The 24,793-nt window shown below is 48.4% G+C and overlaps 1 protein-coding gene across 2 annotated transcripts in view; it reads left to right on the top strand.

Annotated features, from left to right (window-relative positions):
• Positions 1 to 14,351, top strand: part of IL15RA (interleukin 15 receptor subunit alpha) — a 31,197-nt gene extending 16,846 nt beyond the window's left edge. The window contains exons 4-7 of one of the 2 annotated variants that reach the window (XM_017513190.2): positions 2,118 to 2,315; positions 2,892 to 2,924; positions 11,928 to 12,003; positions 13,526 to 14,351. In XM_017513190.2, coding sequence (XP_017368679.1) covers positions 2,118 to 2,315; positions 2,892 to 2,924; positions 11,928 to 12,003; positions 13,526 to 13,637 — 419 coding nt within the window. In that variant the 3' untranslated portion in view covers positions 13,638 to 14,351. The remainder of the gene's footprint in view (positions 1 to 2,117; positions 2,316 to 2,891; positions 2,925 to 11,927; positions 12,004 to 13,525) is intronic. The other variant, XM_017513191.2, reaches the window with a different exon arrangement.
• The last annotated feature ends 10,442 nt before the right edge of the window (positions 14,352 to 24,793 follow it).

The following is a 24,793-nucleotide window of genomic DNA, read 5'->3' as shown; positions in this document are numbered from 1 at the left end:
AGCCAGATCGATCTTTTTTTTTTTTTTTTTTTGATGACCATGATGTACAATTCATTTTCTTTTCTTTTCTTTTCTTTTCTTTTCTTTTCTTTTCTTTTCTTTTCTGAGATGGAGTCTTGCTCTATTGCCCAGTCTGGGGGGCAGAAGTGCAATCTCAGCTCACTGCAACCTCTGCCTCCTGGGTTCAAGCGATTTTCCTGCCTCAGCCTCCCAAGTAGCTTGGTTTACAGGTGCCCACCACCACACTCAGCTAATTTTTGTATTTTTAGTAGAGACAGGGTTTTACCGTGTTGGCCAGGATGGTCCGGAACTCCTGACCTCAGGTGATCTGCAAGCCTCGGCCTCCCAAAGTGCTGGGATTACAGGCGTGAGCCACCGCACTGCACCGGGCCCCAGGTGATACTTAAGTGGCCAAGACAGGCCTGCAGCTTGAGGGAGGAAGAAGCGGCTAAACAAGGTTCCTTCCTAGTGAGTCACCTGCACACAGACGGAGGAAGCGGGTGAGGGGCTGGCTTCACTGAAACGAGGTGATTCTACAACTCCTTTGATGCAATCACACTGGTTTACCTAAGAGAGGAGCATGATCAAGTAGCCTCTCCCAGCCCCGCCTTTGCATCCCAAATTCCCGGTCCGATGGCCATTGTGGAGACGCCGCTGTGCAGTCAGAAGCTCCGAAGTGAGAGCAGGCTTTGACCCGGGCTGGCATGACAGTGGGCACTTGGCTATGGACGCCTTGGTGTGCCCTGTCTGCAGGGAGCCCTGGAGCGTTGGCAGTGAGGATAGGGTGGGGACATGACAAAGGATTAAGGGACGTGAGGACTTCTCGTGACCTGCTTGGCTGGGGGATCATGGGAACGCGGCAACAACAGTGCGTCCAGAGAGCCACGGCGGTCAGCCCCACATTTCCCAAATGCCGCAGCTGTCACCACGGAAGACACATTTTCCACGGAGAGGGAACAGCATTACGCCACACCCTTACAGTGCGGGGGCAGCCACGTTCCAGGGAAGGAAAGGAAGACAGGGAGGACGCGGAACACAAGGCAGCCTCTGGTCCTGAGAGCGGAGCTCACCAGGACGCTCTCCTCCAACACAGCCTGGAGAGTCCGGGCCAGAGCCCCGGCTTCCCGTGTTTCACCTGCAGCTGCTCCGCGCGGCCTCAGCCAGGGCAGCTCCACCTGCTCTCGGTGGAGCCTCCAGCGCTGGGCCCGCCTTCTCTAGTAAACAAGCTCAACGACTCAGATCGTTGATATCTTTTCTTTTCTTTTTTTTTTTTTAAGAGACAGGGGTTTCACTCCGTCCCCCACCTGGAGTGCAGTGCCTCAATTATAGGTCACTGCAGCCTTGAACTCCCAGGCTCAAGTGACTCTCCCACCTCAGCCTCTCAAATAGCTGAAACTATAGGCACACGCCCACCACCCTTGGATAATTTATTCTTATTCTAATTTTTATAGAAACAGGGTCTTGTGGCAGGGCGTGGTGGCTCACGCCTATAATCCCAGCACTTTGTGGGGTCGAGGCAAGTGGATCACCTAAGGTCAGGAGTTTGAGACCAGCCTGGCCAACATGGTGAAACCTCATCTCTACTAAAAATGCAAAAATTAACCAGGCATGGTGGTGGACACCTGTAATCCCAGCTACCTGGGGGGGGTTGTGGCTGAGGCAGGGAGAATTGCTTGAACCCAGAAGGCAGAGGTTGCAGTGAGCTGAGATCACACCACTGCACTCCAGCCTTGGCAGGAGCAAGACTCCATCTCAGAAAAACAAAAACGAAAAGCAAGGTCTTGCTATGTTGCCCAGGCTGGTCTCAAACTCCTGGGCTCAAGCGATCCTCCCGCCTCAGCCTCCCAAAGTGTTGGGATTATAGGCATGAGCCACTGTGTCTGGCTGATCTTTTCTTTACATGTGCAGTGATCGTAGCCATGTTCTTTAGTGCACTCACAGGTCCTATGGTCCTTCCAGAGGGACAGCTATGCCACCCTCTCAGGGAGCAGGTTGCTGGGAAGCGGGAGGGCTGGCCAGGGTGACTCACCACAGCAGCTCTCAGGTCACCCTGCACCGCAGCTGGGAGGAGGGGAGTCTGCCTAGTGATGTTCTCCCTGCCTTGGACTCTCCTACAGAGCCTGCAGCTTCATCTCCCAGCTCAGACACCACAGTGGCCACAACAGCAGCTCTTGTCCCGGGCTCCCGGCTGATGCCTTCAAAATCACCTTCCACGGGAACCACAGGGATAGGCAGTCATGAGTCCTCCCACAGCCCCTCTCAGACGACAGCCAGGACCTGGAAACTCACGGCACCTGCTTCCCACCAGCCGCCAGGTCAGCACTCACTTTGCCCCAGGAGAGGTTATTCCTCACTCTGGCTTCTGAGATTAGGGCTGAGATCCATCACAAGGCAGCTTTATACCATCAATCCAAAGTCAGGACTCACTGGGCACTCCACTGCCCCCGGCCATCAGCCTCCTGGCCTGGCCTCTTTCTCCGTGGCCTTGTCCTTGGGGCAGCTAGAAAAGCAAGCCCACCACCCCCACCAGAAGTGGCAGGACCAGCCTTATCACCTGCACGGAGAGCCTGGCTGAGAGTCTGAGTGGCATCTGTGCCCTTCCACGGTGGGAGGTGGTGGCAGCTGCCTGCAGTCCGGGGCCAGGATCTGTGGAAGGGAGGAGCTGTAGGTAAAGTGGACCTTCTCTAAGGCTTATCTGATTCTTAAGTGTGGCCAGCACTTCAGTGAGCTACCCTGCTTGCTTGCTCTTTGCTAAAACGAGTCTGGTTACGCCAGTCACATGTCTCCCAAGGTGCTAAGATGGGAGCCAAGCTGTGCAGAGTTTCTCCTTCTTCATGAGGAACTAGGAACTCTAGGACTCAAGCTGTGACACTGTCCTTTCTCTTCCGCAGATGGGTCTACACAGGGCAACAGCAGCACCATGGGTAAGTTTGTCCCTTTGTCCAGTATGTTTATGACTGAGGTGACCGCAGTCCCAGGGTGCTAGGGGGTCCTGGCCCAGGCCTGCCGCCCCAGCACAATCCTGACAGCGGCCCCTTGCACTCTCAGAAGATTGCCATCAGATAAAAAGTTAAAAAAATAGCCGATTTATGAAATTCTCTGTTTGATGTGCCTATTTTTCTTAATATTGGTAGCTTCTAGCTGTCAGGCTACTGGAGTTGAACCCAGAGAGCTGGCACCCAAAACAGGCTCCAGGCTAGCTCTTCACAGCTCTACACAACAGGGTCCGCCTCCCATGCAGGGAGCATCTGAAAACACAGGTGCCAGCTGCCAGCATTGACACTGCAGCATCTCTGCCACAGGCTGCCCATCCCTCTCCACGGTGTGGCACCGTGCACTTAGAGAGGCTGTCCACATTTTCAGTATAAAACGCTCCTCTTGGCCAGGCGTGGTGGCTCACACCTGTAATCCCAGCACTTTGGGAGGCCGAAATTGGAGGATCACTTGAGGCCACAATTTGAGGCCAGTCTGGTCAACATAGCAAGACCCCATCTCTATTTAAAGAAAGAAAAAGAAAAAAAGTTAACAAAACAAAATAAAACAAAAAAACCGCTCATCTTTACAGAAGACACACGCAATGCTAAGGCCAGGAGAATAGGAAAGAGGACGTGGAAGTGACTATAGGAAAAGGGGACGTGTTTGCAAGACTAAAAGAAAAAAATGAAGGGGGGGCAGAGAGAGAACAGGAGGACGGAAGGAAGCATGCAGGGAGGAAGAACGCCAGTAATAAGAATGCAAGTCATGCCTCAGGCTGGCAAGCCTCCAAAGTAACAAAAAGCCCAACTGTAATTTGATATGGACAAAAGTTATTGTGATCTTCTGTTCATAAATTTTCCTGCTAGAGAATGATTCGTATTTTTGTGGTCTCATTTTTACCTGCATCAAACGTCATCTGGGAAAACATCAAGTGATTTTGGATATTTTATAGCAGTTAGTTGATTAGAATAGTTTAAAAAACAATCCGACCGGGCGAGGTAGCCCTCACACATAATCCCAACACTTTGGGAGGCCGAGGCGGGCCCATCACTGGAGGCCAGGAGTCCAAAACCAGCCTGGCCAACATGACAAAACCCGTCTTTACTAAACATACAAAGAATTAGCCAGGTGTGGTGGCACATGCCTGTAGTCCCAGCTACTGGGGAGGCTGAGGTGGGAGAATTGCTTGAACCCAGGAGGTGGAGGTTGCAGTGAGCTGCCATCATGCGACTGCTCTCTGGCCTGGGCAACAGAACAAGACCCTGTATCAAAAAAAAGACAAGAAGTAAATCCCATTTCTAACTCAAAAATCCCCTTGCAATGAGGAAGTAGCCCCTGCTATCCGATTTCTGGGCGTCCTTCCAGAGGGACTGTGTAAACACGCTCAGAGGGGCGCAGGGAGGCTGGACGCTGCATTTGTTTCTTTGTTCTCCACCATATTTGTTTCCACTTGCTGGCATAGCTTGTAGGTCCTCCCATATCAGGACACAAAAACCACCTCATCCTTTTTAACAGCTACAGAACATTCCATTGTATGGAATTCCCACCATTTACTTAGCCAACCCCCTATCTGGACATGTGATTGCTACATTCTGTGGTTATCTTATAAACGCGATTAATTGAAAAATCCATAGGTGCAAGAATATCTTTGGATAAAATCCTACATGTATAATTCGGAGGTCATTTCTTTCTATATACATTTTCCAACAACTATTTGATGATGGGCTATAATCTATAATCTGCTTTTTCTAGTTCATGGCTTTTATTAGATTAAAAAATTGGCCAGGCGCTGTGGCTCATGTCTGTAATCCCAACACTTTGGGAAGCTGAGGTGGACAGATCACTTGAGGCCAGGAGTTCGAGACCAGCCTGGCCAACACAGTGAAACTCTGTCTCTACTAAAAATACCAAAATTAGCCAAGTGTGGTGGTGGGCGCCTATAATCCCAGCTACTCGGGAGGCTGAAGCAAGAGCATTGTTTGAACCCCGGAGGCAGAGGTTTCAGTGAGCTGAGATCATGCCACTGCACTCCAGCCTAGGAGACAGAGCAAGATACATACACACACACACACACAATCAAAAGCTTTCTCCCAAATTCTGAAATGTAATGTAATATACATTAACCAAACACCTACAGTGCACAAAGATACTTCTGTTCAAGGAAGCGTGGAAATATAGAGATGCCACATACAAAAAAACTTTAGGTCTTTTCTGCTGGATGAGCTACCCTGAGATCTAAGAGCACAAGTTACGTGTGGCAGATACACTGACTGGCCCCTTGGACATCAGAGGATGTTGCAATTTCTGCACGAATACGCAATCAATTGAGCTCATCTTCATAAGAAAATATTAATGATGCTTTACCACACTGGTTGCTCAGTAAATTCACTGACATTTTAATCAACCCATTGATACTACCAATATAATTTGCTTTTTAAAATAACTTATATAAATGATTAGCAGTACTTTTTTGTTCTTTTTAATTCAATAGAAAATGGTAAATAGTAGATGTTTAATAAGTATCAAATGAGTAAGCAAATGAATAGGTGAATTTGAGGGCTTTAATGTTTTAATAAATATTTAAGAAATATGGTTCATAGTTTCATTGTCTTAAATATCTACTGGCTTATTTGGAAGCCCTTTTTTTATTATTTAATTTTCTTTTACCTTAAGTTCTGAGATACATGTGCAGGACATGCAGGTTTGTTCCATAGGTAAACATGTGCCATGGTGGTTTCCTGCACCCATCAACCCGTCACCTAGGTATTAAGCCCCGAATGCATTAGCTGTTGTTCCTGATGCTCTCCCCACCCCTCCCCTCCACACAGGCCCTGGTGTGTGATGCTCCCCTCCCCGTGTCCATGTGTTCTCATTATCTCATTGTTCAGCTTCCACTTATGAGTGAGAACATGCCGTGTTTGGTTTTCTGTTTCTGTGTTAGTTTGCCAAAGATGATGGCTTCCAGTTCCATCCATATCCCTGTAAAGGACATGATCTCACTCCTTTTTATGGCTGCACAGCATTCCATGGCATCTATGTACCACGTTTTCTTTATCCAGTCTATCATTGATGGGCATTTGGGTCGATTCCATGTTGGCAGCCCTTTTTATCAATAACTTTCTACAGTTTTGACAATACCTGGTCTCTCATCCCTGACTAAGTTGTTCTTGAAGACTCTTGATTGTAAAGGAAGAGGCCAGCAGGCCACATGACAGCACTGACACTGCCATGCTGATTTAGCACCCAGGTGTGAGGACTGACTTCTCAGGATGCATCGTGCCTCTGGGCTTTCATGGGATTCCCTCAGCCTTTGACAGAAACTGCTCCTATGTTGCATCATTTATTCAATACAAACTGAGTTTCTGTTCGGTGCCAGGAATGGTCTTAAACTGTTATAAAATGAGGATTCCTCATTAAAAAGCAAATGTCACTTTAAATTTACATCAATTTATGGAATTTTAAAAGCCTAAGTTAATCAATTAAGTATTTATTTATTGAGTGTGTACTGTGAATCCAACACTTATCATATGCTTAATATAATAGAAATAGAAAAGAAACCACTAGCCAAGCATGGTGGCTCATACCTGTAATCCTAACACTCTGGGAGGCCAAGGCGGGAGGCTCCTGTGAGCCCAGGAATTTAAGAGACCAGCCTGGGCATTTCATTACAAAAAGTGAAAATGAAAAAATTATCCAGGTGTGGTGATGTACAGTTGTCCAAGCTGCCTGGGAGGCTGAGGTAAGAGGCGTGCTTGAGCCTGGAGTTTGAGGATACAGTGAGCTCTGACGGTGCCACCGCGCTGCAGCCTGGCCTACAGGGTGAGACTGCATGGAAGGAGGGAAGGAAGGAAGAAGGAAGGAGGGAAGGAAGGAGGGAGGGAGGGAGGGAGGAAGGAAGGAAGGAAGGGAAAGAAAGAAAGAAAGAGAAAGAAAAGAGAAAGAGAGAGAGAGAGAGAGAGAAAAGAAAAAGAAAGAAGAAAGAGAAAGAAAGGAAGAAGGGAAGGAGGGAAGGAATGAAGGGAAAGAAAGAAAAAAAAAGAGAAAGAGAGAGGAAGGAAGGAAGAAAGGAAAGGGAGGGAGGGAGGGAAGAAGAAGGGAGGGAGGGAGGAAGGAAGAAAGGAAGGAAGGGAGGAAGCCACTGCACAGAGTACTTGAGTTGATGCTCTTCTTCCAAAACTGCCCTCATCCAATGCAGGCACACAGGAGCTCTGGCCATAGTGACACACGGGTATTACTACCCAATAACAGGCCTAATTGGTCAGGGTGCTGCTGAGGAACACTTTCATCATGCATACCAAACATTGTTCCTGGCTGTCTCAGGGGCCTTCTCCGTCCTGGACCCAATCTGCACACGGGCTGAAGGGACTGGTGGGAGACGTGGTTTTCACGGCCGCCTCTGCCGTAACCGCCTTTCCCCTCTCACCAGAGCTCTTTCTCTTCCTTTTCCTCCCATCTACACACCGGCCTAGGAAACAATAAAAGGTGGAGGGCTTGGCAGGTAAGCTGTTAATTCACTGTCTTGGTGATTCTGATTTCCGTATGTTTTTTTTCTTTTTTTTTGAGAGACAGTCTGGAGTGCAGTGGCGTGATCTCGGCTCACAGCAACCTCCCAGGTTCAAGCGATTCTCCTGCCTCAGCCTCCCAGGTAGCTGGGACTACTGACTCGCGCCACCACAACCAGCTAATTTTTGTATTTTTAGTAGAAACGGGCTTTCACCATGTTGGCCAGGATGGTCTCGATCTCTTGACCTCATGATCCGCCCACCTCAGCCTCCCAAAGTGCTGGATTGCGGCCCCTATGTCTTGACTAGAGTTGCCTGGATGTCAGTGAGGAAGAGGCCGAGGACCTGGCGCTGAGTTCAAGTTGCTTAGTTTTATGGTTGGTTCGGGAGCCCTCTGCTCTGTTGAGTTTCATTCTGCCGCTTTTATTGTTAAATAGAAACAGGAAGGGGCCTTGTGAAGGGAGAAGCACAGTTTACATCATGTTGTCTTTTCCAGTGTAGCAGGAGCGGCTGTGGAAACGGATCTCTGGAACACCGAATAAAGGAGGGAGGAGTTTATTCACTCGGCCGGGAGACCAGGCAGTAATTTGTCAAAAACCCAGCTCCCCTAACAAAGGAAGGTTCTGCCTTTATATAGGCTTAGACTTTAGATGTTACACGTGGAAGAATTTTAGGTTCATAGTTTTAGGACTCACATGTGAAAAGGTTTTGGTTTACAGTTTCAGGAATCACATATGAAAAGGTGCCGGTTTACAGTTTTAGGACTCACATGTGAAAAGGTTTCTGGTTTGATCTTGTTTTAAGAAAAAATAGTGCCTTCTGGAGAGTTTCCCCAAGGCCTAGCCTGTCACCTATAGGAAGGTAAAACCGGAGGCGCCATTCGGTCCACCTTTTCTTCTACTGAAATGCAGCATGATAGTCAAAGGGGAAGTTGATCTGAGAAGCCTGGGTCTCCCTCTTCACCAGTAAAACACTCCCGTCACAGTCTGTGCCGACTCACTAGCCAGTGAAGACATCGTTTACCGTCAGGTGCGACGTCTCTGCTAACACAGATTTCTTTTTCAGTCACAATAATGATGAATTTTAAGCCCGAAAACTCAAAACAGTTTTCATTAATTTCTCGTGTTTTATTATTTTTTTTTTTGGTGCCGTGACTTGGATCTGTTACTTCTTTTGTAACCATTTATCTATGCTTTTTTATTTACTTAAAAGTTATTTTATTTTGTTTCTATAATTTTACTATTTATTCTGATTACAGTGTCATTGCAAATATATGAGAAAAAACGATCTTTTTTAAAAAAAAGAAATAAAGAGTATCTCGAATCCCCCCACAGTATATATTCCTCAAGACTTTTCTATGCATATGGACATCTACATGGCTGGTTGGGTTCATTATTGTGGGTTCATTTGGGTTTTTTTTTTTTTTTTTGAGAGTCTCGCTCTGTCACCTAGGCTGGAGTGCAGTGGTATAATCTCAGCTCACTGTAACCTCTGCCTCCTGGGTTCAAGCAATTCTCTTGCCTCAGCCCCACAAGTAGCTGGGATAACAGATGCCCGCCACCATGCCTGGCTAATTTTTGTATTTTTAGTAGATACAGGATTTCATCGTGTTGGCCACGCTGATCTCGAACTCCTGACCTCGGGTGATCTGCCCGCCTCAGCCTCCCAAAATGCTAGGAGTATAGGTGTGAGCCTCTGCACTCGGCCTATTATGGGTTCCTTTTTATCGGAATATCTTTTTTCACTCAAGATGTTGCAGACAACTTTTCATGTTAATAAATGCAGATCTATTTTTATAATTTTTAATAGTTGAATAGTATTCCATCATATGGGCATAGCATATTTAATTAACTAATTGTCTGTTGATAAGAGATTCAGATTAACATCTTGAAAATTATTTTAGGCCAGGCACAGTGGCTCATGCCTGTAATCCCAGCACTTTGGGAGACCAAGGGAGGCAGATCACTTGAGGTTAGGAGTTCAAGACCAGCCTGGCCAACATGGTGAAACCCCATCTCTACTAAAAATACAAAAACTAGCTGGGCTTGGTGGCAGGTGCCTGTAATCCCAGCTACTCGGGAAGCTGAGGCAGGAGAATCACCTGAACCTGGGAGGCAGAAGCTGATGTGGGCCGAGATTGTGCCATTGCACTCTAGCCTGGACGACGGAGCAATATTGTCTCAAAAAAAAAAAAAAGAAAATTATTTTAAACAATACTTGAGTGAATACCTCTGTATTTATCTCTTCCCTTCGAGTAAATTCCAGTTGAACTAGAGTCAAAGCATGTAGGCTTCTCTTTTGTTGTATGTTGCAAACTGCCCTTGGGAAAAATGGCACCAGTTTATATCCCAGCCACAGGGCTCTGAGTGTCCCCGCACCCTTATACTCAGATGTTTTGCAGTAGAGTTGTATGGGAAGGCCAAGCCCTGGGAGGTTTATTTTGGTATATTTGGTGTACAGCAAAGGCCCTCAAAGCCCGCAGGGTCCACGACGTGTGTGGCCATGGTCTTCGGCGAGAGGCGGCAGCTGCTCCAGATCTCAGCGCTGTCGTCCTGCGTGCCGAGCCCTGCGTGCTTTTTTCAGGGAAATTCACAATAGTCAGGCTAATTGGTCAAACCTACAAGTGGATATTGTTTGCTTTTGTTTTTAGAGACAGGTTCTTGCTGTCGCCCAGACTGGAATGCAGTGGCACGATCACAACTTACTGCAGCACCAGACTCCTGGGCTCAAGCAATTCTCCCACGTTAGTCTCCCAGATAGCTGGGACTACAGGTGTGTGCCATCATGCTCAGCTAATTTTTTGTAGAGATGGGGGGCCTTGATGTGTTGCCTAGGCTGGTCTTAAACGCCTGGCCTCAAGCGATCCTCTCCTAAGCCTCCCAAAACACTGGGGTTATAGGCATGAGCACTGTACCAGGACTGCAAGTGTGTGTTTTTGTTTTGTTCTGTTTTTGAGATGGAGTTTTGCTTTTGTTGCCCAGGCTGGAGTGCAGTGGCGCAATCTTGGCTCACCACAACCTCCACCTCCCGATTCAAGCGATTCTCCTGCCTCAGCCTCCCGAGTAGCTTGGATTACAGGCATGTGCCACCATGCCCAGCTAATTTTGTATTTTTAGTAGAGACAGGGTTTCTCCATATTGGTAAGGCTGGTCTCGAACTCCCAACCTCAGGTGATCTGCCCGCCTCCACCTCCCAAAGTGCTGAGATTACAGGCATGAGCCACCGTGCCCGGTCTGCAAGTGTTTTTTTTAACAATATTTGTGTTCCCCTGCCCTCAAGCTAAGCGCCCTTGCTCACACAGGACGACCTCTTCTTCCTAGCCTACGTGATAAACCTCAGGTGACACCTGTCAGTGCCCCAAGCTGTTCCTTTCAACTCATTCAAAATGGTCCAAAATCCTAACCTCCTCTTATCTAGAACACCTCTTAAAAGACCTCTTCTTTCTCCTTACTGCTCTTCCTCTGCCATAATAAGCTGCAGGTGGCTGGGCTCCATGGCTCACACCTGTAATCCTAGCACTTTGGGAGGCCAAGGTGGGTGGATCACCTGAAGTCAGGAGTTTGAGACCAGCCTGGCCAACATAGCAAAACCCCATCTTTACCAAAGATACAAAAATTAGCCAGGTGTGGTGGTGGGTACCTGTAATCTCAGCTACTCAGGAGGCTGAGGCAGGAGGATCATTTGAACCTGGGAGGGGGAGTCTGCAGTGAGCTGAGATCACACCACTGTACTCCAGCCTGGGCAACACAGTGAGATTCTATCTTAAAAAAAAAAAAAAAAGTTGAAGGTAGACTGGACGCAGTAGCTCACACCTGTAATCCCAGCACTTTGGGAGGCCAAAGCAGGTGGAGGTCAGGAGTTTGAGACCAGCCTGAGCTGAGATCACGCCTCTGTACTCCAGCCTGGGCAACAAAGGGAGACCCTGTCTCAAAAAAAAAAAAAAAAAAGTTGCAAGTGAAAAAAAATGAAATTGCAAAGAAAATGGCACTGTGTGCTATTGTTTCTAAACCTGTGAAGTTGAAGAAAAGGGGGCGTCGTGCTGGGGACAGCAGAGGAGGGGTGTGTCCCTGTCTGCTTTCTCAACCCTGGCTTTAGCAGCAGGAGCGCGCTCTCCTCCTCATCCCACTCCTGGCTTTGCCTTGAGGCTCTTACTGCTCCCTCCTCACTTGCCCCATTCCTGCCCCATCACCCCAGTCACTCTGCCCAAGAAGGACAAAGATGAGGAGCAAAGTGTGGGACGATAGGGAGCTGGCACCCTTGGTAGGAAGGGTTTGTGTTTTTGCCTAGACATAAAATAGAGGGAAATGCATGGGCCTCAAGAAATGTCCAGAGTGGCAGGCTGCTTGGAGGCGCTTGGATCCCTTTGTAAGAACGTCCACGGTAAAGAATTTGCGATTCGAAGCCATGAATGTGCTCCTGGGTGTCTCAACGTGGTCTTCTCCCTTTCAGTGGCCATTTCCACGTCCACCGTCCTGCTGTGTGGGCTGAGTGCTGTGTCTCTCCTGGCATGCTACATCAAGTCAAGGTGAGTCGCACCGGGTACTGCCTCTGCAAGAGTCATCCTTCCCCACGAGTAAAGAGCCGCACATGGCCGGGCGCAGTGGCTCACACCTATAATCCCAGCACTTTGGGAGGCTGAGGTGGAACAATTACTTGGGCCTAGTAGTTTGAGACCAGCCTGGACAACATAGTGAGACCCTGTCCCCACCAAAAAAAAAAAATAATAATTTTCAAAAAGCTCAAAAAATAAATATATCTTTAAGAAGAATTGGCGTGGTTGGGCATAGTGGCCCACACCTATAATCCTAGCACTTTTGGAGGCAAAGTGGAGAAACTGCTTGAGTCCAGGAGTTTGAGACCAGCCTGGCCAACATGGTGAAACCTGATCTCTACAAAAAATGCAAAAGGTTAGCTGGGCATGGTTGCCTGCAGAGGTTGCAGCAAGCCAGCATCACACCACTGCACTCCAGCCTGGGACAGAGTGAGACCGTGTCTCAGAAAAAAAAAAAGGAGGAGGAGGAGGAGGAGGAGGAGAATTGGTAAATTTGTTGAGTGTAATTACTTGGTCATTTGGTGAATTGATTCTTTCCATAAACTGGTTATTTTACAAATGGGTTATTAGGTAGATTTGTCATTTGACAAATTGGCTTTTAGCAAATTATTTTCAGGGAACTGACCTGCATTCTGACTTATTTTAGCTCTCTCTCCAGGGAGCTCACACTGCTTACCTTAAAATGGCCTAAAGAGCTGCTGCTCCTCCGGAGGGACGTTTCACCAGCCCTGGGAGAAGGTGCCAGCCAGATGCCCAGGGCCTCAGCGCCAGGCAGTTCCAGACAGGCGGGCCATGTATGACCAGCCCTGGGAGAAGGTGCTGGCCAGATGCCCAGGGCCTCAGTGCCCAGGCAGCTCCAGACAGGCGGGCCATGTATGACCACAGTGTCCTGCTCCCCTGAGCTTATCATTCGGGAGCTGATTGATTTATGGATTTCTTTATTTCACACATACTAAGAACTGTTTTTTAAAGCTTCATCAATATGAAATCACTTTTATCAAGATGATCAAGTCTGGTTTGGCCAGGCTCCCAGTCACTGTCTCCTCCTCTTGTTCCTGCCATTTGAATGGCCTTTTAGCAGAGGACTCGCAAAGCATAGGGTGAGGGCGCCGTGAGTTGCTCCAATAGCATTTGGTGAATCTTTGGTGGATGGGGAGGTTGGAAATACCCGGAGAGGATTTATTCTCATCGTATTGCCAGGCTGGTCTTGAACTCCTGGGCTCAAGCGATTCTCCCACCTCAACCTCCCAGAGTGCTGGGATTACAGGCATGCACCACCACACCCAGCCCCTAGATAGGACTGAATACTCTCCATGGAGGTAGGCACTCCAGGTTCTCTCCATCTCTGAGCACTAAGTGCTCTCTGGCTCCTGCAGCAGAGCCTCTGTCTGCTCCTCCCATCCCCACTGCTGGATACACCCTCAGTAGGAAGCATCTATTGATTTGACGGCAACCCCCACATCTTTTCAAAACCTATGAACCACCTGCTTTGCAGGCAAACTCCCCAGCCGGACAGCGTTGAAATGGAAGCCATGGAAGCTCTGCCAGTGACCAGAGGGACCAGCAACAGAGACGAAGACTCGGAAAACCGCACTCACAACCTCTGAAACTCAGGGAACGCAGCCTGGCTACGTCCGAAGTGAAGGAGCCTCTCTGCTTTAGCTAAAGAGAAATGAGACGAGGTACAAGGAGGTGGGCTCCAGGAGCAAGCCCACGAGGCCCCTTACCTTCCCAGCGGGATCTCACAGGCTGTTGGGCGGCGCTTCCTGCACGAGGAAGCAGGTTCTCCACACTCGATGGGCACCACCTGCCTGCCTGTTGTGTCTTGGATCCAGGGGCCAGCTTCCTAGGAGAGACCAAAAGCTTCTGGGCAGGGTTTTTATCTCATTACAATGTGAGCTGTCTGGAATACAGGCGGTAATGAAATAAAAGCCCAGCCCTGAAACCTGTCCCTCATCCTGACTTGCAGTTTACAGAGAAAAGTGATATATCCAAGGCTCTCTGTCAGTTACAAGGCTCCTCCTGGCCTGGGAGATGTCTCCAGGGAAGACACCCACATTGGGGCTCCTAACCACCCTGTGTCCAGCTGCTCTGCACACACTGACAGGGAGCCAGGAAAGGTGGGAGAGATGCTGAGTGAATCCTCTCCATCGAAGGATTCAGGAAGAAGAAAATTCAACTCAGCACCACTTTACATATATATGCTTTTATATTTATACTTCCTTGTCTATTATATCTACACATTATATGTGATTTCCATTTTGACATTGTACCTTGTATATACAAAATAAAACATTTATTTTCGATATTTTTTAAATGCACTAAAAGGCACCAAGGAGAAATGTTCCACACAAAGGAGGAAAAAGGGGAGAAAGGCAGAGTCCAAGCGACTCAGCTCCGGTGTTCTTTCCAAGAGGAGAACGAGCCTTGCCTAAAGTGGGCTCCCATCACAGCCCGGGGAATTTCCAGCAATTCCATGTGAGGAGAAGCAGCAGCATCTAATCCACGAGATGTGGCGGCAAGTCCGCGCTCAGCTCCGCAGTGTATACATACCGTCTCTCACAGACTACTGGGCTGGCGCCCGCCCTCTTCTTCCTCTTACTTCAGCCTTCTTTCTTTGCTGTTTTTCACATTTATTTTTTTCTTTTTCTTTTTTTTTTTTTTTTGAGACTGAGTCTTGCTCTGTTGCTGGAGTGCAGTGGCAGGATCTCAGTTCACTACAACCTCCGCCTCCCGGGTTCAAGCGATTCTCCTGCCTCAGCCTCCCAAGCAGCTGGGATGACAGGTGCCTGCCAACACGCCCAGCTAATTTTTGTATTTTTAGTAGAGATGGGGCTTCACCATGTTGGCCAGGCTGCTCTCACTCTCTTGACCTTGTGATCCACCTGCCTCGGCCTCCCAAAATGCTGGGATTACAGGCGTGAGCCACTGCACCTGGCCAGACATTTATTTCTAAAATCATGGACCTAACCCCACCTCCTCATTTTATAGATGAGAAAACTGAGGACTGGAGAAGTTGTTCTGCCTCCAGCCACGAAGCTCAGCTAATGCTAGAGCTGGATCAGAGCAGGGGCTCGGATGCTGGATAGGGTGGCTCACACCTGTGATCCCAGGACTTTGGGAGGACAAGGCAGGAGGGGAAGGATCAACTGAGCCCAGAAGTTCAAGAACAGTCTGGGCAACATAGTGAGACCCCATCTCTACAAAAAAATTTTTTTTCTTGAAACAGTCTCACTCTGTCACCCAGGCTAGAGTGCAATGGTGAGCTCTCAGCTCACTGCAGCCTCCACCTCCTGAGTTCAAGTGATTCTCCTGCCTCAGCCTCCCAAGTTGCTGGAACTACAGGCATGCACCACCACACCCCGCTAATATTTGTATTTTTTTTTTTTTGGTAGAGACAGGGTTTTGCTATGTTGGCCAGGCTGGTCTAGAACTCCTGATCTCAAGTAATTCGCTCTCCTCGGCCTCCGAAAGTACTGGGATTACAGGTGTGAGCCACCACATCCAGCCAAAATTTTTTAAAAAACAAAAGTAATAGGGAGTGTAGGTGGGGTGGGAGGGGAGCAGTCCTGGCTGGAAACCAGCCACCAGCTGCCCCTTGTACAGCCAGGGGGAAGAGGAAGCCACTGTGGGCATTTGGGAGGTGGGGCATGGGCATAGCGCCCAATCCACACACCACCAGACATTCTGAAAGTGCCCTTTTTCATTGACTTTTTTTTTTTTTTTTTTTTTTTTTTTTGAGGCGAGGGGGACTCACTGTATCACCCAGGCTGGAGTGCAGTGGTGCAATCTTGGCTCACTGCAACCTCCACCCCCCAGCTTCAAGCAATTCTCATGCCTCAGTCTCTGGAGTAGCTGGGACTACAGGTGCACACCACTATGTCTGGCTAATTTTTGTATTTTTAGTAGAGTCTGGGTTTTGCCATGATGGCCAGGTTGGTCTCGAACTCGTGAGCTCAAGCAATCCGCCTGCCTTGGCCTCCCAAAGTACTGGGATTACAGGTGTGAGTCACCACACCTGGCCATTTTTTTCACTGACTTCTGCCTGTCCTCAGTCTAGATGCTTTCATCAAAATTAGAGGAGGCTTTTCCACGTGGCTGGTTGGGCTTCCACACAATACGGTGGGCTCAGGCTAGTCACACAGGCTGAAAAAACGTAGAAATTGCCAGGCTCCTGACAGGCTGGGCCAGACACTGGCATGCATCACTTCTGTGGCATTCTGTTGAAGCGAGTTGCAAGGCCAGCCCAGGTTCCAGCAGCCAGGAACCAGGAAAGGGAAAGAAGGAATCAAGAGGCCCTTTGGCACCCATCCACTGTACCCTTCAGGGCCATCCGGAAATGTAATTGCCTTTCAGTCCTCGGTACTCAGTAAATGCCAACAAATATTAGGTGAATGAATGGGCAGAATGACCAGGAAGTCGGCATCCTCCAGGTGCTGGGAACAGTCTGTCCTTTTTTATGTTGAAATGGAAAGAGTACACAGATCTCTGAAGGATGACAGGAGCACTGTATTCTAAACCTCAGCATCACACGATATACCCGTGTAACAACCCTGCACATGTTCTGCTGAGACCAAAATAAAAAAAGAAAGTTCTACAGCTGTGAGGCCGTTAGCCCCCTTGTCTTCAGCTGCCACAAATCTAAATGATTCACATCTCCCGCTCTTCCCTAATTTTCTGCCCTACACATTTGCCTTAAAGAAAATGGATTGCTCTTCACCTTTTACATTTTGTCTTGATTTTCCTTGATAAAGAAATAAGATTTTTTTTGAGATGGTGTCTTGCTCTGCTGTCCAGGCTGGAGTGCAATAGTGTAATCTCAGCTCACTGCAACCTCCACCTGCTGGGTTCAAGTGATCCTCCTGCCTCAACCTCCCAAGTAGCTGGGATTACAGGCATGCACCACCACACCTGGCTAATTTTTGTATTTTTGATAGAGATGAGGTTTCACCATGTTGGCCAAGCTGATCTCAAACTCCTGACCTCAGGTGATCCACCCGCCTTGGCCTCCCAAAGTGCTGGGACTACAGGTGTGAGCCATCATGCCCTGCCAAGAAATAAAACTCTCAACTTTCCCCTTTCTATTTAGTTTTTTAACCAAATACAGCATTCTTTATTTCCTTGTATCAATGCAGATTTCCATTTTTTTTTCCTGCCTGTATAACTTTTTAAAATATATCTTATGGTGTGACTTTCCCCTTTTAACCCTTCCTCCAGACACTGGGAAGTGGAGAGCAGGGACTGAAAGACACGGAGAAGGACACCTGTTTCTAACTGCCCACACCTGTGTTCCACAAGGACCTCTTCCTCTTGGCTGAGGCTGCCACCTCCTGGCTCAGAATTTCACAGCGCAGAGTCCCCGAGTCCTGCAAGTGTGTTTCACCATAGGGCTGTGCTCCTTTGAGGCAGGACCAGCCTGACCCAAAACACAGCCTCCCCAACACCTCACACTGCTGCGCACTAATCAGAGCTCAATTAGTGTATATTTTAGTTAATATTAGGCACTATATTATGAGGGGGATTTAGTTGACACTCCTCTAAGTGACTGTCTATAAATCCACCCATTCTAGTGTTGCTGTTCTTAGCTATTCAGGATGAAATGCCCCCTTCTCTCCTGAAATCTTCCATCCCTCAGCCTGACTTGCAGCTTACAGAGAAAAGTGATATATCCAAGGCTCTCTGTCAGTTACAAGGCTCCTCCTGGCCTGGGAGATGTCTCCAGGGAAGACACCTGCATTTGGGCTCCTAACCACCCTGTCTCCAGCTGCTCTGCACACACAGGGAGCCAGGAAAGTTGGGAGACATGCTGAGCCCAATGAATCCTCTCCATCGAAGGATTCAGGAAGAAAACTCAGCTCAGCACCACTTTACATACATATGCCTTTCTGCTTCCTTGTCTATTATATCTACACATTATATATGATTTGCATTTTGACATTGTACCTTGTATAAACAAAATAAAACATCTATTTTCAACATTTTAAAATGCACTAAAAGGATCACCAAGGATGGCCGGGCATGGTGGCTCATGCCTGTAATCCCAGCACTTTGGGAGGCCGAGGTAAGTGGATCACCTGAGGTCAGGAGTTTGAGACCAGCCTGACCAGCAACCAACATAGTGAAACCCTTTCTCTACTAAAAATCCAAAAATTAGCTGGGCGCCTGTAATCCCAGCTACTTGGGAGGCTGAGGCAGGAGAAGCGGGAGGCAGAGGTTGCAATGAGCCAAGATCACACCACTGCATTCCAGCCTAGGTGACAGAGACTTGTCTCAAAAAAAATAATAAATAAAAAAGAATTACCAAGGAGAAATGTTCCATGCAAAGGAGGAATTCTGCTGGGGCTCCTCCAACCTGTTGGGGTGCCTCACCAGCCACTGCCACAGAGGGGCTAACCTCCCCCTTCCTGTCCCCACCCCCCACCCGCCCAGCTTGTGGGCACCTGGGCTGGGCATGGCCTCCAGGGCCTCTCAGCTAGACTCCAAAGCTGTTGAATACAGAGAATGAAGCGTGCGGAGCTCACAGGGCAGTGTCCAACAGTAGCCTGAGAAGCCCCGACTGCCTGTTCTGGGCTCTCCAGACGGCTTTGGGTCCTAACCATCTTCCAAACCTAAGCCTCCCATTTTCTGGGATTCTATGAGCCCCTGGTATCATTCCAATACATTTTTTTTTTTCTTTATAACAGATTCAATTTTCATTACTTGTCACTGAAAAGTTCCTAGCTGATATGAATTTGGTACCGGAGTGGGTATTGCAAATTATGGAGAAGAGGAGAGATAAGCAGCATCTGCGATTGGTTATCTGCCTTAGAGAGGAGAGGAGAGAGCCAATGCTCCGATGATATTCAGAGATAGGAATGGAGCAGCCCAGGGAATTCAGTAATTAGTTCACCAGGAGGGGCCTGGGATGTCATGCCCACTGCAAGCCTGGCTCTCGGAGACTATGTTGCTTCCATGCTGAAATTGCACGGGTACGAGAAATCCAAGGCTGTAGATGGGTGGCTGCTTTTAATGGCAATGAAAAACCTAGAGAATAAAAAGTTCAAATCTCTAAAGTCTGAATTCGAGTCATAGGCTGAAACCTAAAGACTTCCTAGAACCATACAGAATTTCATCCCTTACAGATGCAAGGCCAGGATAGCTGAAAACCCAACTTTATCTGAGCCTCTGGCTGGGTACAGTGGCTCACACCTGTAATCCAACCACTTTGGGAGGCCGAGGCAGGTGGATCGCGTGAGTCCGGGAGTTCAAGACCAGCCCAAATGACATGGTGAAAACCCTGTCTCTACAAAAAATACAAAAACTAGCCAGAGTGGTGGCACATGCCTGTAGTCCCAGCTACTAGGGAGGCTGAGGTGGGAGAACTGCTTGAAACAAGACCCAGGAGGCAGAGATTGCAGTGAGACAAGATCACTTCAGCCTGGGCTACGGAGCGAGATTCCATTTAAAAAAAAAAAGAGAGAGAGGCTCTAAAATACGTAGAGTTGGCTGAGGACACAGGGCCGACCCCGTTATGTCCATATGAGACCACTGATTAAAGTGTTACCTGTCACCAGGTGTAGCCAGTTCATGGGGAAGCTCCCTTCATGTGACCTCCATGAGACTTATTTTTTGTTCGATTGTTCATCTTGAACTCCAAAGGCTGATGCTATTTTTTTTAATGTGATCATTTGAAAGAGTTCTAACTGCAACTCTTCACACAGTGGCAGTGGAAATACCCTGGGTATTAAAAACTAAAGCACTTCCTAATCTGTGGGGTCCAGATTAGGAAGACACGTATTAGGAAAATGATTACTTAAACAACAAAAAATCAGGCCAGGCGCAGCAGCTCACGCCTGTTATCCCAGCACTTTGGGAGGCTGAGGAGAGTGGATCACCTGAGGTCAAGAGAGTTCAAGACCAGCCTGGCCAACATGGTGAAACCCCATCTCTACCCAAAATGCAAAAAGTAGCTGGGCTTGGTGGCCCGTTTGTAATCCCAGCCACTCAGGAGGTTGAGACAGGAGAATTGCTTGAACCCAGGAGGCGGAGGCTGCACCACTGCAATCCAGCCTGGGTGACAGAGCAAGGCTCTGTCTCAAAAAAAAAAAAAAAAACCCAGAACCAATGAATTGTACATTTAAAAAAGGAAGAAGAAAAAAATCCAGAATGTCCTATGTGGCCACTTCCTGGGGCCTCAGTGAGTTCGTTTAAAAGGTGGGCTTAGGGAGACAGACGCCAGCCTGGAAGCAGACAGGAAGCCCCAGCCTTTCTGCTGTGGTCCGACTGGACTGACACCCTCATCACAGCAGGAGATCCCTGCAGGGTTGAGGCAGGAGGGTGACTGGGGTTAATCTTCATGGTAAGAGTGCATGTCTCTCTACATGAGAGCGAGTAGGGCCAGGGCAGAGGCACAGAGCAACCGAGACAGCAACTGGTCCAGGAGGCAGAATGGTGGAGGGTCGCGGGCAGGTGGGCTGTGCATCCTGGAGGTTGCCTGGAGAGAGCTTCCTGGTGAACTGGCCTGAAGAGAAGAATCACAGACCAATGGTGGTGCCATTTCTGGAGGTGGAGAAGGATGAGTGGAGGATCCAGCGGGGCTGGAAAGGAAATCAGGGGCTGTGTTTGGGACATGGCAGCGCTGAGATGTTATGAAGACAGCAAATGGATCTATGGACTGGCGGCCTTGGTGTTTAAGTGGGAAGCCCCCCCCCGCCCACCTACCCTACCTCTCAGGCCAGGCCACTAGGGATAAAACACACGCAGGTCCCTGGAGAGGAGGAATGCAGGGGACGGCGCCTCCTGGGCCCTCCTGGAGAACCTGTCCTTAAGTAGGCCGGGCAGAGGGAGAGCCCCTGCAGGCTAAGGGAGCGCTGCCCCCCACAGCAGCCCAGCTGTGCAGAGGCACCTTGGCGAGCGAGCGGTGTTTGTGTAGCACCGTCTTCGTGTTTGGGCAAGGAGCTGGAGGAACCCTGCCTGTCTCTACTGCACCCACTCACTGCAAATCCAGAGTCATTAGCTTCCAGGCTCTTGGTGTACCCCACATTGTTAAAGCCAGGGGTTCAGGGTGACTAGGAAGGACTGAGGGCAGGGATCAGGCTTGAAGAAACATGTTAAATCACTAAATAGTCTGATTCTAGCGGTGTCAAAGTCCCTTTGTGATCCAGTGAGTTGCTCCAAGCACACGCCGTCTGCCACTACAGGACGGAAGCCGGACAGGCAGCGTGACAGTGACCAGCTTCCCAGGCAGAAAGGTCCCACAGGGGTGCTGCACTGCCTTAGGTTTATTAAGCTGTGTCTGGGTCCACCACGTGACGTCTCTGCTCCCATGCCTAGGCTGCTAAAGGAAAAACACTAATTGAAAGGATGGTGTTAAATTTCCACAGGGTGAGTGCTGCCCGGCCATCCTGTTTTTCACCATCTTCCAGTGCATTCCCTTCTACGTCCACCTCAAACGCTCGACCCAGCACTTTGGGAGACTGAGGCAGGAGGACGGCTTGAGCCCAGGAGTTTCAGACTAGCCTGGGCAATATAGTGAGACTTCGTCTCTACAAAAAATAAACAAAAATGAGCCAGGCATGGTGGCACACACCTGTAGTCCCAGCTACTTGAGGGACTGAGGTGGGAGATCAGGGCTGCAGTGAGCTGCGACTGTGCCACTGTACTCCAGCCTAAGTGACAGAGTAAGACTCTGTCTCAAAAAAACAAAATTAGGTGAGTGCAACCTAAACTTCCTTCCGAAGCACTTACAGTGTGACTGTCTCCTTCCTCTCTCGCGTCCCAATCCCTCTCACCTGTCTTCCATCTCTCCTCTCCGGATTTGTTTCCACTCAACACATAACCCTGCAGAAACCTCTCACCTTTTAAAAAGCAAAACCCTACGGCCATGGCATCCCCTACCCACTTCTTGCCTCTTGCCAGCCTTGCTTCCTGAGAACTAGTCTATGCAGGCAGTGTTATCGTCCCCTCCCCCTGGTATTTTACAGTTCTATCACACAGACACATCGTTCAGAGCCAAGAGCTATATAAGACACCTACCAACGGGCCCCCTACATCTGCCAATTCCCCCTCCCAAAAGGGAACATTTAGAAATCCTTCTGAGTGTCTTGGTACGTGTTACGTGTCTCCGAATGATGGGCTTCTGCCTTCATTTTTCAGTTTCGGTCATTGTAACTGACTTCCTACCAGAGGCTGAGATTCAGCTCGTTCATTCTACATGCGCACAAAGCTCCTACCTGCAGTACACACCAGCCCTTATGAAGGTCACAAAGGCAGGTACACTCCACTAAGCTAGCGGGGAGGACAGTGAGAGGAGGTGTCAACGACAGTTCTCTCCTGTACAACTTGTTGCCTTCCAGAGGACTAATCATTGCCTTCCCCCACCCCCACCCACACCAGGCTACGTCCTGCACTCCATCACCCAGGCTGGAGTGCAGTGGTGCAATCATGGATCACAGCAGCCTCAGCCTCCCAAGTAGTTGGGAACAAGGCATGCGCCACCATACCTTATTTTTTGTAGAGATGGGGTCTGCCTATGTTGCCCAGGCTGGTCTTGAACTCCTGGGCTCAAACATTCCTCCTGCCTGAGCTTCCCAATGTGCTGTGATTACAGGTGTGAGCCATCACACCTGGCCAATGTGGGCCTATATTCACCCATTATCCTGGGCATTTAATGAGTCATTTCAATCCAGAAACCCTTGCCATCAGTTTCAGGTTATTTTCATCATTTAAAAAAAAACATTTCTCCCTTACTCTGTTGTCCATTTTCTCCTTCTGCAATTCCCATTTACAGATGCTCAACTTCTTAAATTGGTTCCCTACTTTTCTTTTGAGACAGGGTCTCGCTACGTCACCCAGGCTGGAGTGTGGTGGCATAATCTCGGCTCACTGCAACATCCACCTCCTGGACTCAAGCAATTCTCCTGCCTCAGCCTCCCAAGTAGCTGGGATCACAAGCACGAGCCACCACACCCAGCTCATTTTTGTATATTTTGTAGAGATGGGTTTTGCCATGTTGGCCAGGCTGGTCTTGAACTCCTGAGCTCAAAACAATCCACTGCCTCAGCCTTCCAAAGTGCTGGGATTATAGGTGTGAGCCACTGTGTCGAGCCTCTTAACTACTTTTCAATCTTTGTTTTTACTCTACTTTCTAGATTCTCAACTTATTCTTTTAACAATTCTACTGGGTTTCTTTCATACTTTTTTCTCCAAAATTTTTTTGCCTTTTTTTTTTGAGAGAGAGTCTCACCCTGCCTCCCGGGTTCAAGCAATTCTCCTTCCTCAGCCTCCCAAGTAGCTGGGATTACAGGGGCGCGCCACCATGCCTATCTAATTTTTCTATTTTTAGTAGAGATACGGTTTCACCACATTGGCCCTGGCTGGTCTCGAACTCCTGATCTCAGATGATCTACCCACCTCAGCCTCCCAAAGTGCTGTGATCACAGGCATGACCCACCACACCCAGCACCAAATATTCTTTTATATATATCTAACCTGCTACTCCACGGAATGCACTACCTCCTCTCATTCTATGAATGTATTAAAGATATTTAGATGTTTTCTTCTCCCTGTACAGACAGTTTGCTCCAAGCTGATTCTTCGGTTTTGACCTCTAGCCTTCAGCCGTCTTCAGATGTTTGATGATCCCGCCACCTCCAGGATCGCTGCTGCCTCCTTCCTGTTCTTTGCCCTTAAGAGTAAACACATACACACACACACACACACACACACACACACACACACACGAGAGAGAGAGAGAGAGAGAGAAAGAGAGAGAGAGGGAGAAACGTTTTACTGCCCTTATAGTATGGTTTCACAAAGAAACCATACTGAATATATACATCTTAGCCCTCAAATTTTTCACTCACATTTTAGACCACAGTGGTCGGCTTCTCACCTCATGGAAACTGATCAACTAACGTCAGCTGACCTTGACAGTTCCAGTTAAATACCTGTCCACCCTTGTTTTATTTGGTCTCTTTACTGCACTGGATGCTGAAGATCCCCTTTTCCTGAATTCCCTCCTGCCCAGACTCAGTGGTGCCCATCACAAGGCTCCTCTGACTGGCTGTTGTTCTTCTTAAACCCTCTTCCTCTCTTCACCCTACGCCTCGTGTCCACCAGCCTTGCTTCCCCGACCTCTGCTCTTCTCATTCTCTATACTCTTCTGGATTGACTCGGCAAAACCCTTCAAACTTCACCGCCACCTATACACTGACAACTCTAAAGTCCCCATGTCCTGCCAGGCTCTTTGCTGCAGGACAGATGTGTTCACCCAACCGCCTCCTGGATGGTTCCACTCAACATGTTGAAAATCAAACCGATCACTGCCTTTACACAAACCTGCTATAGCTTCCGTTTTCCCTGTCTCAATGAAGACAATCTCTATCACCGAGTCTTCCTATGAGGATCCCAGTCCTCCAGAAATCCTGCTGAGTCTACCTTCTAAACATCAAGAGCAGTTTTCCAAATGTAGTGTGCATCACCACCACTTGTCAGGCTTAAGCACCAACAGCTGGGCCTCAGCCCTAGAGTTTCTGATCCTCTAAGCCTGGGGTGGGGACTGAACATTTTTATTTTTCACAAGTTCCCCAATGATGTTGCTGCTGCTTGCTTTGAGAACCACTGATCCTTGCCTCCATTCCCCTCACCAGGCCCACAGGGACTGTGGTCCAGCCCATCTGAGGTCATTTCTTGCTGAAATTATGATCCTGTTAGCCTTGTAATTTATCTGACCTCCTTAAAACATCTTTTTTTTTTTTTTTTTTTTTTTTTTTTTTTTTTTTTT

This window comes from Cebus imitator, unplaced genomic scaffold (assembly GCF_001604975.1).
Source record: "Cebus imitator isolate Cc_AM_T3 unplaced genomic scaffold, Cebus_imitator-1.0 Scaffold487, whole genome shotgun sequence".
Taxonomy (NCBI): domain Eukaryota; kingdom Metazoa; phylum Chordata; class Mammalia; order Primates; family Cebidae; genus Cebus; species Cebus imitator.
Note: the sequence above shows the minus strand (reverse complement) of the source record. Positions and strands in the feature narration are given on the sequence as shown.